The following is a 15,689-nucleotide window of genomic DNA, read 5'->3' as shown; positions in this document are numbered from 1 at the left end:
AAGATAATAGAGATTTAGCTGCTATAGATGGATTGTTTTGGTTGTATTATAAACCAGTTAAAATTATCTAAAAATGAAAGAAATGAGATCATAAGGAAACATTTTCATTGAAGCCGAAAGTTGACCATGAATTTGTCAGTCACCAACATGCAAATGTCCTACTGTGGCGCCATCACAAACAAAACCTTTCCAGTGACAGGAAAAAAGCACACACAGATTGTTAAAGTGTCGAACAATCAGCCATTTGGTGAAGAGAGAAAGCGCCATATCCATGGCAGTGTTGATTACAGATTATCCATTTTCAAAAAAAGTGATAATCATTTACAACATTGTGTATAGCAAGCATCATAATCCATACATTGCATGGTGCTGTGCATGAAAGCTCAGTGATTCATGAGAACTGGGATCAGAGTGTAATCCAGGATAATCTGGCTGCAGTGAACCTGGGAAAAAGTGACTGATTAATATCACAGTAAATAAGAGCGATACCTCTGACCGGCGTATACTCTGTGGTATACTGGTGAATTTGACTACATTAAGCATGTGACTCACCCTGAATCTACGCGTGAGTCACACTGGGCTAACTCTGACAAAAGTTGGAAAATCCATTGTCACAACCTGTTTACTCAATAACGATTGTTTACACTCAGAAAAGTGTGATCAATAGACGCTTAATGAACTTCAGTAATGGAAAGTCAATAAGAGTTATATAAGAGGGGAAAATGATTAAATGTCTAAATGTAGTATGGTGTGTTGTAAGAACAGGTCAGAAATGTAAGGTTCATTAGATTTACAGATTTCTAGCCTAAGCCTGTTTTGGATTTTGTAAGACTCCATGTTATAGATAATGGCATTTTGTTTGCCATAACTTGACCTGCCCCCACAGATACACTTGGACCCTTGCAGGGGCAACAAACCACTTTAATTCCTCCACGCTGAACTGCAACTGGCAGTCAAATGCTAGAAAAATACCCCACTTTTTAAACAAACACACAAATAACATAGCCAATGCAGCATAAAAATATTGCTGGCAATGTGCACACATCTTAAATTTGGCAAATGAACATGATCCTGTGCCTAAGGCTATATAAAAACAGATAGATAGATAGATAGATAGATAGATAGATAGATAGATAGATAGATAGATAGATAGATAGATAGATGTTCATCTGTTTTACTTGTTATTTTTGAATGATATCTTAACATTCTGAAACGTTCCCATAATGTTGAATGTTCCTTTAACGTTCGCATAACCAAGAAAAAAATATTGGACGTTTTAAGCGTTCAGGGAACATTAAAAAAATAACGCTTTTAAAACTTATTGGGAACATAAGCAAAACTTTCGTTGACTAACATTTTTGTTAGCGGTGTAAGCGCTTAAAGATACAAGCGATTTAAACTTAGGCTACTCTGAATTAAACGACGCTGTTACCGCTTATTACACAAACCCCACAATTAAATGTCAATTACATTTTAATCTATAAATGTTTCTTCTTTCCTATCTATCTTAGAAAATGAAACTTGTAACAGACTAAACTGTGTTTTGTGTGTACTCACCTCGTCACCTGTATCACTTCATGTATCAGCTGTAGTAAGCAGCGCTGTTTTGCCTTGATGACGGAAAATACCACGAAGACAATTATTCCAAAAGTAAGAAATTGTATTCTCTCATGCGTTAATTCCACATCACAATCAATTCTCAAGGGCAACTTCAGAAACTCTGCCAGTAGTATATTATTTTCCTCTTATTTCTATGAATGAGGTGAAGAAAACAAGAGCATAAACTTTGTCTCTAAGGGAGGTTTGAGCTCGCGCATCAGCGCACCTCTCGCGTTGAGTTCACTCCTCCCGCTGCCGTTTAATCAAACTAATGCTGTGCGCATGCGCAGAGGTGCTCTCTGCGCATGCAGTCCAGCAGGAACGAGAAAAAAAATGGGAAAAGGGAAAAAATCGTTTTAATTGCAAAGGAACACTTCAAATGTTTTTAACTTTTAATACAGAAAAAAATACTAGTGATGTGTGCAATTATTCATCAGCCCTAGCCTACATTTATACTGGTCTTATGCATTTCACTACAGATAGTCTAACTCTCATAATACCGAGGTGTGTCTGTTGTACTTTGGTCAAGATTCTGATCTTGTGTGTCATCTGGGCACACGTAAATCACTCCTGAGCCTGCAAGCACCCAGTAAACTGATGAACAATGACGATGACAATGAACGATGTGTTTGTTGTGTGGGTTGGATCAAATATGGCCTAAGTGAAAATGAAAAAAAATGCAATATGTGTTGCCATGAATTTCAGTGCTAACAATGTTAGAGTTGTATGAATAATACAAACATACACAACACTTTATGCTTTACCTGCAATGAAAATCATCATAACCCAATAAATTGTGTCTTCTTATGAACAATGTTTAATTATTACCATTATTAATCATCATCACCATCAATATTAATGATAGGCTAATCCTTATTCTTGTTGTTATTAATATTATTATAATTATTATTACTATTAGATAATGTCAAATTTCTTAAAGGCAGAGGGCCTATTAACTGTTTGGTTACCGACATTCTTCAAAATATCTTCTTTTGTGTTCAGCAGGAGAAAGAAACTCGTACAGGTTTGGAACAACTTGACGAACTCACAAGGGCCTTTAAATTTGACCAGGCCAAATTCTCCTTGTTTCATAAAACAAAAAATGAGTATAATTTTTTTGCTTTTTAATTTTAAACCGTCTATTGGGGAGAGCGGGGACAGTTGCAACATGGCTTATTTCTCCAATCAGGAATGACATAAAAAGATAATATTAATATTACACATGCTCAGTTAGCCTCTTCCTTCCTGGAAGAAAGCTGCCACATGTGACCATTCCTTCTGCAAAAAATAAATAAATACATTTAAAGTTAAAATGATCAGAATTTTTGTCATACTGTCTAAACTGTTTGCGTGAAGCATTATAAAGTAATTTTTTTAATCTGTGTTTTCTTAGCTTCTAAACGGGATAGCTAGCATGTGTCAAAGCTATTGTGTCAAGGTAACATAGCAAATTGTATCATGGCTGTCAGTATAGGAACAGTTGCAACATCAATGTAAAAAACCTTGCCATAACATAAAATTATAATTTTACGTATTAATAAAGAACCCCTTTTAATTGTCAGGTATCTCCCCCTATTATTTTAGCAAAGTTTTTATTTAAGCACCAATGTTTCGGCACAAGTAGCCTTTGTCAAGGTCTGTTTTCAGTGACACAATTGAGGAAATGCACAACAGATAGGAGTGTCCCTTCTGATGTTATAGCAGCAAACACAGTGAAGTATAAAGGCACGACACTAAGACTTTACCATTTGTCACATAACCTTGCATATATATATTAATATACAAATTAATACAATACATTGTGCCCTATTTTTTACGAGTGTATAATATATATATATATAATACATTCGTAAAAAATAGGGCACAATGTATTGTATTAATTTGACAGAATTTTCCGTATTTATTTTTTACTGGTGTTTTACCTGTTTTTGACTTTTGAACTTCATTGCGTTGTATTATAGGGTTAACGGAAATTGGAAGAATATATTCCTATATATATATATACTGTATATATATATATATATATATATATATATATATATATATATATATATATATACAGACCCTTTCCAGAAAATGTGAATATCATGGAAAAGTTTATTTATTTCCATAATTCCATTCAAAACGTTAAACTTCCATAGATTATAGATTCAGGGCCCACAACTTAAACAATTTCAAGTATTTAGTTGTTTATTTGTACATAATTTGGGCTTCCAGCTCATAAAACCCACGAAAACAGGATTTCAAAAAATTAGAATATTACATGAAATCACACAGTAATTACACAGTGATACCATGGTCATTGAACCAGGTTTTGGTTCTTTTGGCAGTGTGGGCAGGTGCAAATCCTGCTGGAAAATGAAGTCAGCATCTCCATAAAGCTTGTCTGCTGAAGGAAGCATGAAGTGCTCTGGAAATGTCCTGGTAGACGGCTGCGTTGAGTGGACAGCACAGTGGACCAACACCAGCCGATGACATGGCTCCCCAAACCAACACAGAATGTGGAAACTTCACACTGGACTTCAAGCATCTTGGATTGTGTGCCTCTCCATTCTTCCTCCAGACTCTGGGACCTTGGTTTCCAAATGAGATGCAAAATTTGCTCTCATCAGAAAAGAGGACTTTGGTCCACTGTGCTTTATTAAATCCAGAGTCAACGCAGCCGTCTACCAGGACATTTTCAGAGCACTTCATGCTTCCTTCATTTTCCAGCAGGATTTGCACCTGCCCACACTGCCAAAAGAACCAAAACCTGGTTCAATGACCATGGTATTACTGTGTAATTACTGTGTGATTTCATGTAATATTCAAATTTTTTTAATAATATATATAATTATATTATAAATAATATATTCCACCATGCACTTAAACACACAGTTCACAAAGCTTTCACAGAAGTATTATTAAATGTCAATGTTGATTTTGATTTAATATATATAATGTAGTTCAATTGTATTGTAATAATTGACCAAAAACCTGATTGTTACTTTTCACTATTCACCCTTTACTAGTTTTTGTTTTTATACAGCCAATTGAACTTAGTGAAGACCCAGTATGTGCACAAGTAAAATAAATACATTTTAAAATTATGTTTTAAAGAATTTTTTTTATTACATTTTAATGAATGTTGCACCTGCCCCTGTGGGTGTGCTGCAACCTGTTATTTGGTCAGTTGCATTCAAGTAGGCTATAAATTGTACATATATTATAATATACACATGTTGCAGCAGTGTGGGGTAGCTGACATATGTGGGTATATTGTATAAAAATGTCGGCTTTCCAAAACAAACAGTCTTTGAGAAACTCAAGGAAACTCAAATCCACACTCTACGCTTTATAAGATGAAACACTATTTTGAAGGCCCCCTAGCGGTAGACGGCTTGATATGCCGTGGGTAAAAACACTTGAACCCATTTACCAGTAGAGGACAGTAAAGTTCTTCAGTTTTTTCTCTTCAGGACAGTGCAGCGAAATTCGGAAAGAAACGCTACACACTACTACATAAACGTTTTAATATTAATACGCAACAACGTTTCGAACAGTAGGCTAGTATTCTACATTGATGTCCCCATTACATTGTTGAATTCAGCAAGTCACATAACCGAAAGTAAAGCTCATTTCATTGTGGGATATACAGGCAGCACTGCAGTTCCTTGACTTCTGTTAGCCTACTTCACATTGTGGCAAATGCAGAAAGTCATCCATATTCTATGGATAGAAAAAAACGATATACTGCAAGAATACAATAAGACAAAAAGGTATGGTATACACCACATGGTTATTAAAGTTAAACTAAAACTAAAACAATTAAATGTAAATAAAATCAATGTTAACTGAAATAAATTATTTTTTTTTTTTTACTTTTTATTTCAGCTGTTTTCAACATTTCTCATTTTTATTTAGTTTAACTTTATGTTCTAAAATAACTGAAACTGAAATAAAATTTATGGAAAAAAAATATACGTTTAAAAAAAAACTAACAAAAATGACAAAAACAATAATAATTACTAATACCAAAATGAAAATGTAAAATATAAAAATTAATTCATAATATTAATAAAAAATACAATAATGATACTAAAATAACACTGGTAACCTACACCATTCTAAACAATCATGGACTCCTATATACCCAATGAGCAAAAACATTATGACCACCTGCCTAAAATGCTGTTGGTCTTCTGCATGATGCCAAAACCACGCCGACCCGCAGAGACAGACTCTACAAGATCCCTGAAGGTGTATCTGGCACCAGCAGATCCTTCAAGTCCTGTAGGTTGCGAGGTGGAGCTGTTGTGGATCAAACTTGTTGGCCTTAAGAGATGATCAATGATTACCAGTCAAAAGTCTGGATTTTGGTTTTAATGTTTTTGAAAGTCTTTTATGCTCATCCAGGCTACATTTATTTGATCAAAAATACAGAAAAAAAAAAGTTATATTGTGAAATGTTATTGCAATTTAAAATAATGGTTTTCTATTTTAATATACTTTAAAATATAATTTATTTTTGTGATGCAAAGCTGAATATTTATCAGCCATTCAGTGTCACATGATCCTTCAGAAATCATTCTAATATGCTTTTATTTATTTTTACTTTATATTCATCAAAGAATCCTGAAAAAAGTATCACAGGTTATAAAAATATATAAAATAAAAAAAATGTATGTGTGTGTATATATTTATTAAGCAGCACAACTGTTTCCAACATTGATAATAAATCATCATATTATAATTATTTCTGAAGGATTATCACTGAATGGCTGATAAAAATGCAGCTTTGCATCACAGAGATACATTATATTTGAAAGTATATTAAAATTGAAAATTATTTTAAATTGTAATAATATTTCACATTACTGTTTTCAATGACATTTCAAATAAATGCAGGATGAGTAATAATATATATATATATATATATATATATATATATATATATATATATATATATATATATATATATATATATATATATTATACACACACACATATATATATATATATATATAGACTGTACTGTCACTCTCAATCTTTTCAAAGAACATAAATATTTTAATTTAAAATATTGAATTACTTTATCCTTCTAATTAACCTTCTGTGGTTCTCAAAATACAACACTTTTTGTTCCCTCAAAAAAAAGCAGCACAAGAAGGTGAACATCAATACTTCATTCAGTCATTTTAAAACCAAAGATGGCTGAATAAAACCAGTTTATTCCACAAAACAATACTGCCACAGCAACTTAACTACACTACCAGTAAAACTTTGGACACATTACCTCAGTATTTATTTTTTACTATTATCCACATTTTAAAATAATGGCAAAGTAGTTAAAACTACAAATTAACACGTGGAAGTATGGGAACACAAACAGAAGTATATGGAAAAATGTAGGCAAAAAAGTGAAACAAATCATAATTATCTTACATGTACTTTATAAATTGTCACCCTTTGCCTAGATTGCAGTTACTACACTGTTTTACATTGTGAAGAAGTTCACGTGTATATTAGATGCTTTTTGACTGCCTTTCTTCACTTTCCAGGCTAAATGATCCAGATAAAAAAAGAAAAAAGAAAAAAAAAAATATATATATTTATCAATTTACATTTGTGTACAAAATTATCTCATTTAAAATATAACTTGTGTCCAAACGTTTCACTGATAGTGTATATACAGTAAATAACAGATTCTCTATTACAGGAAACATACATTTCTAGTTTTTAAAATGATACAGTTGTACAAAAGCTAGGAAAATATCAGCATATTTCTTGTTGGCCTTTTACATTTTTAGCTAAATAAATACTCTTAATATTGCACTTCATTGTTTCTTTTGGTAAAATAAAGGTATTCAGCTCAATAAAGCTCAGCCAAGCCACTATGTGCCACGGTTTCTCTCCTAGAGAGACTTATAGTAAAGAGAGAATGAATGTCTGAAGGCAAATCATGCGTAACAGCAGCAGAAAAGCACACAGAAGTAACAGCATTTAGTATGACTAGATCCGTTTAGTTATCAAAGTCTGGGATGTCATCGTAAGAATAACCACGGTAACCCTTGGAAGCATAATAAGCAATCCGCAAATGATAGAATCCAGGAAGAAAGATCAGTACGCCGATGATGAGGACTGGAATTGTGCGATCTGGGTGCTACAACAAGACCATAAATTACTGTCAAACATAGTGACAGATACAATTCATCTTTTTCAATTACAATACCACAGTTTTGTCTACTCACCGTGACATTAATGTATCCCGCCAAAAGAAGTGATCCAATAATTATCAATACAGAGCCAATCAGAAATAGGAACGTTGCCAGGGCAATGGCCTTGTAGGGTACTTTAGGTGGGGTTTTCTTGAACTATAAAACAGTGTTTAATTGAATACATGACACAATAGATACATATGTAATACCATTTAAAGTAATTCTATGGTTTTACAAATCAGGACAGAATAAAATCATCTGGTGGATAGCAGGGGCCTGTTTCGATAAGGAGGTTCAACCAACTCGGAGTTAAAACTTGAACTCTGAGTTGACTTACCCTGAGATGGGAAACTCTGAGTTTTCGGTTACAGAACAGCTGAAATGAGTTCTGAACAGTTAAGAGCGTGCACCACAACTATAAAAAGTACGGTGACCGGGAGGGGACATGTTCGGTTCACTTATTTTTGTCGTGGCCACAACATAGCCTATAAACTCGTGGGAACGTCATAATATCTTGTGGGAACGTCATATTAAGTCGTGGCCACGAGATCATTTTGTTGAGGTAACGACATCATTATGTCGTGGCCACGCGATGCAAAGTCGTGGCCTCGAGATCATATGTTGAGGGAACGATACATTTTTCTCGTGGCCACGACTTCATATTTTGAGAGAACGACATCTATTTGTCGTGGCCACGAGTTGAGGGAGCCACAGCGGCCAATACTGTAACCGTACCATAGCATAGACTGGGCTACAGCAGAGATGGAGATGACGTCTAGATGATATAAAGATATAGTGCGGTCTTTGGCATTAAGACTTACGTTGTAAGTGAAAGACACATGAAGCTCATTCTTATACTTTTTTCTCGCACGCATATTTAGGGACCGTCTCAAAATTACATGCGACATTGGCATAAACGTTTCTTACGGTGACCGGGAGGGGACATGTTCGGTTCACTTATTTTTGTCGTGTCCACAACATATTAACTCGTGGGAACGTGATATTAAGTCGTGGGAACGTCATAATATCTTGTGGGAACGTCATATTAAGTCGTGGCCACGAGATCATTTTGTTGAGGTAACGACATCATTATGTCGTGGCCACGCGATACAAAGTCGTGGCCTCGAGATCATATGTTGAGGGAACGATATATTTTTCTCGTGGCCACGACTTCATATTTTGAGAGAACGACATCTATTTGTCGTGGCCACGAGTTGAGGGAGCCACAGCGGCCAATACTGTAACCGTACCATAGCATAGACTGGGCAACAGCAGAGATGGAGAGATGACAGAAGAAATAACATTTTACTTTAAATTAGGAATGTCATATAAAGATATAGTGCGGTCTTTGGCATTAAGACATGGGTACGTTGTAAGTGAAAGACACATGAAGCGCATTCTTATACTTTTTTGTCGCACGCATATTTAGGGACCGTCTCAAAATTACATGCGACATTGGCATAAACGTTTCTAACTTCAATAGCATTTGAAGACAATGACTTACAGTCATAAAACCAACTGTACATTGTTCACCCAGGTCTCATGTATGATGCACACCTTTTAGATTTTTGATATTTATGACAATAAACTGCTAAATCATATGCAAATATTGCTATGTAGGCCTATTCCACTACTGTATGGGATCATACACAAAATATGACAATATTTAAAGCTCAATATCATTTGAAGACAATGACTTACAGTCATAAAACCAACTGTATATTGTTCATATAGGTCTCATGTATGATGCACATTGCACACCTTTAATATTTTTTATATTTATGACAATAAACTGCTAAATCATATGCAAATATTGGTATTTCACTACTGTATGGAATCATATACAGAATATGACCATATTTAAAGCTCAATAGCATTTGAAGACAATGACTTACAGTCATAAAACCAACTGTACATTGTTCATCTAGGTGTCAGGTATGTGGCAGTGGTGAAATACATAGCAATATTTGCATATGATTTAGCAGTTTATTGTCATAAATATCAAAAATCTAAAAGGTGTGCATCATACATGAGACCTGGGTGACCAATGTACAGTTGGTTTTATGACTGTAAGTCATTGTCTTCAAATGCTATTGAAGTTAGAAACGTTTATGCCAATGTCGCATGTAATTTTGAGACGGTCCCTAAATATGCGTGCGACAAAAAAGTATAAGAATGCGCTTCGTGTCTTTCACTTACAACGTACCCATGTCTTAATGCCAAAGACCGCACTATATCTTTATATGACATTCCTAATTTAAAGTAAAATGTTATTTCTTCTGTCATCTCCATCTCTACTGTTGCCCAGTCTATGGACTATGGTACGGTTACAGTATTGGCCGCTGTGGCTCCCTCAACTCGTGGCCACGACAAATATATGTCGTTCTCTCAAAATATGAAGTCGTGGCCACGAGAAAAATATATCGTTCCCTCAACATATGATCTCGAGGCCACGACTTTGTATCGCGTGGCCACGACATAATGATGTCGTTACCTCAACAAAATGATCTCGTGGCCACGACTTAATATGACGTTCCCACGAGATATTATGACGTTCCCACGACTTAATATCACGTTCCCACGAGTTAATATGTTGTGGCCAGTGGCCACGACAAAAATAAGTGAACCGAACATGTCCCCTCCCGGTCACCGTAGTTTCTAACTTCAATAGCATTTGAAGACGATGACTTACAGTCATAAAACCAACTGTACATTGTTCACCCAGGTCTCATGTATGGTGCACACCTTTTAGATTTTTGATATTTATGACAATAAACTGCTAAATCATATGCAAATATTGCTATGTATTTCACCACTGCCACATACCTGACACCTAGATGAACAATGTACAGTTGGTTTTATGACTGTAAGTCATTGTCTTCAAATGCTATTTAGCTTTAATTAAATATGGTCATATTCTGTATATGATCCCACACAGTAGTGAAATACCAATATTTGCATATGATTTAGCAGTTTATTGTCATAAATATCAAAAATATTAAAGATGTGCAATGTGCATCATACATGAGACCTATATGAACAATATACAGTTGGTTTTATGACTGTAAGTCATTGTCTTCAAATGATATTGAGCTTTAAATATTGTCATATTTTGTGTATGATCCCATACAGTAGTGAAATAGGCCTACATAGCAATATTTGCATATGATTTAGCAGTTTATTGTCATAAATATCAAAAATCTAAAAGGTGTGCATCATACATGAGACCTGGGTGAACAATGTACAGTTGGTTTTATGACTGTAAGTCATTGTCTTCAAATGCTATTGAAGTTAGAAACGTTTATGCCAATGTCGCATGTCATTTTGAGACGGTCCCTAAATATGTGTGCGACAAAAAAGTATAAGAATGCGCTTCATGTGTCTTTCACTTACAACGTACCCATGTCTTAATGCCAAAGACCGCACTATATCTTTATATGACATTCCAAATGTAAAGTAAAATGTTATTTCTTCTGTCATCTCCATCTCTGCTGTAGCCCAGTCTATGGTACGGTTACAGTATTGGCCGCTGTGGCTCCCTCAACTCGTGGCCACGACAAATAGATGTCGTTCTCTCAAAATATGAAGTCGTGGCCACGAGAAAAATATATCGTTCCCTCAACATATGATCTCGAGGCCACGACTTTGCATCGCGTGGCCACGACATAATGATGTCGTTACCTCAACAAAATGATCTCGTGGCCACGACTTAATATGACGTTCCAACGAGATATTATGACGTTCCCACGACTTAATATCACGTTCCCACGACTCCACGAGTTAATATGTTGTGGCTACGACAAAAATAAATGAACCGAACATGTCCCCTCCCGGTCACCGTAAAAAAGCCATTATCAATGGAGCGCAGATATTATGAGTCACCATGGCAACAGCGCCAGACAAAAAGAGGTCTGCATATTTCTCACCAGCAGAACTGGATGTGCTTCTGCAAGCATATGGAGAGTACGAACATTATTTCGTTTATAAGTTATAAGTTTACATTTTAATTACTGTTATACAGTGATGGGTGTAATTAATTACCAAGTAATCTAAATACTGTAGCCTAATTTAATTAAAGGGATTACTCTTAATTCTTCTGTAATTTAAAGTAAAATCTGATGTAATTGCATTAGACTATAGAACAATTCTGTATATTTCACATACATTTTTAAAAGGTATATTTTTAATGTAACCTTCTCCCTCTACACACTTTGGTCAATTCAAGAATAATTCATGCAATTGTATATTGTTTATTTGAAAGCATTAAAAGTGCAGTTTCTTGTCCCTCCTTGTATTGTTCAAGTGGTTGAGGTTGATATGGGATTTAGTAATAAGTAGACCAATACTTTCTAAAGATAGTCATTATTACATTAATCTAATTACACTGTTTAAGATGTCATTTGTAGAATAACTATTTTAGAGTAACTTACCCAACTGTTATAATATCAGAGGTGAAACTGGAAGAACAGTATGTTATTCAACCTAATTCTAATGTTCATGTATCAATCCTGCAGGCATTAAAGGAACATGGCAGCAGCTGAAAATTAAATATAAAAACATAATTCAATCAAGTAAGGCTTGAGCATATCATGGGTGTAGGCTACCTGACTTTACATTTGACATATTAAATAACTAAAAATGTAAGAGGTTTACATGTGTTATTTTTTATATAGGCTATTTTTGATATTTCCATTTATTTTACTTTGGGTTGGGTTTTTTGTTGGTCCCAACAGATTCTGATGGTAATATCTGTCTTTTGGAGCCTCCTGTCCCAACAGAACCCCAGGCAGTTGTAAGTAGCCTATCAATACACCAGAAATTATGAAAAATAGTGTTATAAAGTTATACTCAACCAAATGCTCATCTTCACAGGATGATGGGGATAAAGAGTTTCTGCTGCCACAGAGAGGTCTACAGAGGTAAAGTTAACATTATGTCTACACATCAAACAAGCTACACATTCACATTTTTTCACATTTTTATGTGGAGTAGCCTATAGAATCTAAGTTTAAATCTAAGTATAAACAGGTATTCTTATCTCTCCCTCCCTCAGAGTGTGGAAGAACAGCAGGAGGACGGTCCATCAACTTCTGTTGCACAGATGAACAGTTCAGTGATTTTCCGTACATGCCAGTTTAATTCTGTAGAATTTGTTCAGAACTCCATTATGTAACTCTAATCTACTACTGTATTTTCAGTTGCCAGTTAAGGAGTTTTATAGACTTCATCTTATAAAAAAAAAAAAAAAAACAGCAGTAAAAATAGCAATATTTTATTTATTAATAAAAGATTCATTTTATTAATAAAAATGTACTGAAAGAATGAATGAGGTGTTTAAACACCACTTCCTCTTTAAAAAGGGGAGGAGACCAATAGAAACTCTGGGTTTACCGAAGAAAACCTGCTCCCGACCAGGTTAGGTTCACAGAGTAAGTTACCATGGTAACTGACTCGGAGTATAAGTTACCTCTCTTTCAGAAACAGGCTTGACTTACTCTGCTTTCTCAGGTTTAACATACCTCCCATTCTGAAACAGAAAACTCAGAGTTTCCCTCATTTCAGGGTTAACATACTCAGAGTTTTCACTTAACCTCCTTTCTGAAACAGGCCCCAGGTCTTAAAATAAGGTATACAACCCAGATGAACAACAACATGACATATTACACCGTGGCAGCATTTATTTAGCAGAAACTAGGCCAAACTGGTGAAGCCATGTGACAAACTAAGTACACCCTTACAGCTTCCATAGGAATTAAGAGTATAATAGCAGTCAGGAGCCGATAATCAAATGTCTTTGATTTATTGATCATCAGCAAGTGTGATCAACTCTATAAAAAGCAGACGTTTTTGCAGTTTGCTGGTCTGGAGCCTCAAGGTGTGTGTTAAAACACAATGTCAAGCAGGAAAGACACCAGCAATGATCTTAGAGAAGCTATTGTTACGGCCATCAATCTGGGAAGGGTTATACGGCCATTTCCAAACAATTTGAAGTCCATTATTCTACACAGTAAGGAAGATAATTCACAAGTGGAAAATATTCAAGACAGTTGCCAATCTTCCATGGAGAGGACATCCCAGCAAATTCACATTCTCTACAGACCTCAATGAACATGTTAAATGTTAAAGTTCATTACAGTACAAATAGAAAAAGACTTAGCCTGACCAAAACCACAGGACTTGTTAAACAATGTCTTTTGAACAGACGAGACCAAAGTGGAGATGTTTAGCCATAATGCACAGCAAAAACCAAACACAGCATATCAGCAAAAACACCTCATTCCAGCTGTCCATCATGCTGATGGAGGGATGATGATTTTTGGCTTGTTTTGCAGCCACAGCACCAGGGCACTTTGCAGTCATTGAGAGTCGACCGTGAACTCCTCCGTATGCCAAACACCAAAGCATTCTAGAGTCAAATGTGAGGCCATCTGTCCGACAGACAGCTAAAGCTTGGCTGATACTGGGTCCTGCAATAGGACCATGATACAAAGCACACTGGCAGAATGGCTGAAAAAGAAAAGAATCAAGGTGTTTCAATGGCCCAGTCAAAGTCCAGACTTCCACTCGACTGAAATGTTCCAGCAGGACCTTAAGAGATGTGCATAAACAAGTTCCCACAAACCTAAATCAACTGAAGCAACTTTGTAAAGAAGAGTAGGCAAAAACTCCACAACGATGTGAGAGAAAACGATTTCTTCTGCTAAAGCTGGTTCTACAAGCTATTAAATCATGGGGTGTACTTAGTTTTTCACACATGGTTAAATAAATAATGACACAGTGAAATATGTCATGTGTTGTTGTTGTTCATCTGAGGCTGTATTTACCTCATTTTAAGACCTGCTAACGATCAGATGATTTTTTTTTTTTTTTACGTCCTAATACATAAAACCAAAAATTCAAAGAGGGTGTACTTTCTTTTTCACATGACTGTAGATATTTTCTGTATTAAGTTTTCTCACCTGTAGATCAATGTAGCCCTCATCACTATCTGCCAGCCTGGAGTATTTCACCTTATTGTTCGGAGCAGCACTGGCTGTGTTGTTTCGTGTCGCAATCATGATGTATAGATTTGTTGGCACTTGAGGATGATGATGATGATGATGAGGAAGAAAAGCAGCAAACTATACTGAGACTATCTGAGAGTGCATCCGCTCCTGGCGTGGTTGTTCTGGGAGACCAGAAAGAATGTTCTAACACATTTAGTTTAGCATAAAAGTCATGTTGGATTAGCTTCCTATCGTTTGAAATTACAGATAAATTCAAATACACAACAGTCATTGATAGCATCCTGGTGATATAGGCCAGTCTATTATCTCAAGATAGATCATTATTTAATAGCAGCAATTATATGATTATTTAATAAACCTTGTATTGCGGTTTCAGACTTCATCTGCGTTATACAATGAAATAAATAATAATGTGTAGGATTTACTTTAAAACAACTCTTACTAAAATAATTAATAAAAATAAATAAATAAAAATGCTAGTAAATTTCACAAACAAACAGCAAGTAACACGTTGACTTAAACGTGACATTTTTAAGTATAAAGACTGAAATAGTATTTTCTTGTAAAATGTACTCCAATTATCTTTGTTGCATGTACAACTTTAAAAAATATTTTTTTTTACAGTGTAAATGAGTTGGTCAGTTTGTAGAAGCGTTCATGTACTCACCACGTCACCAGCTAATACAAAGTCGTGCCTTTAAGCATAAATTATTTCACTAGAGACAAATTAACCAAAGACGCGGCGTTGTTTGATGTCGTTTCGAGCAGACGACCTGAATTTTGATCTGCTACTGCTATAGAACTACAGAAACTTTGTTTTTTTCCCCTGAACACACTACTTGTCCCTCTGTGGACATTGTTTACTTCCTTATTACTCCCATTCCAA

The 15,689-nt window shown here is 35.2% G+C and overlaps 2 protein-coding genes across 5 annotated transcripts in view; both read right to left on the bottom strand.

Moving 5' to 3' along the window:
* igsf9a (immunoglobulin superfamily, member 9a) overlaps nt 1-2,022 on the bottom strand; it is a 34,125-nt gene extending 32,103 nt beyond the window's left edge. For 3 of the 4 annotated variants that reach the window (XM_082158392.1, XM_082158394.1, XM_082158395.1), the window contains exon 1: nt 1,566-2,022. The gene's annotated coding sequence lies outside the window, so the exon portion shown is untranslated. Of the gene's footprint in view, nt 1-1,557 lie in introns of all 4 variants that reach the window. The other variant, XM_082158393.1, reaches the window with a different exon arrangement.
* A 4,727-nt stretch (nt 2,023-6,749) lies between these two features.
* On the bottom strand, nt 6,750-15,689 carry tmem230a (transmembrane protein 230a). The gene is made up of 4 exons (XM_082158577.1): nt 15,471-15,689; nt 14,756-14,964; nt 7,830-7,952; nt 6,750-7,741 (listed from the first exon to the last, which is right to left on the bottom strand). The coding sequence occupies exons 2-4, from the start codon at nt 14,852-14,854 to the stop codon at nt 7,601-7,603; spliced, it is 363 nt and encodes a 120-aa protein (XP_082014703.1). The 5' UTR covers nt 14,855-14,964; nt 15,471-15,689; the 3' UTR covers nt 6,750-7,600.

The sequence above is a fragment of the Leuciscus leuciscus genome, assembly GCF_965113295.1.
Source record: "Leuciscus leuciscus genome assembly, chromosome: 24".
Classification (NCBI taxonomy): Eukaryota; Metazoa; Chordata; class Actinopteri; order Cypriniformes; family Leuciscidae; genus Leuciscus; species Leuciscus leuciscus.
The sequence above is the reverse complement of the archived record's forward strand: the minus strand, read 5'-3'. Positions and strand labels throughout refer to the sequence as shown.

Coding starts and splice junctions, on each gene's coding strand:
- tmem230a (XM_082158577.1), bottom strand. CDS start 14,854: ATGATTGCGACACGAAACAACACAGCCAGTGCTGCTCCGAACAATAAG. Junction 7,953..14,755: donor AGGGCTACATTGATCTACAG/GTGAGAAAACTT, acceptor ACTGTTTTATAG/TTCAAGAAAACCCCACCTAA. Junction 7,742..7,829: donor CGGGATACATTAATGTCACG/GTGAGTAGACAA, acceptor GTCTTGTTGTAG/CACCCAGATCGCACAATTCC.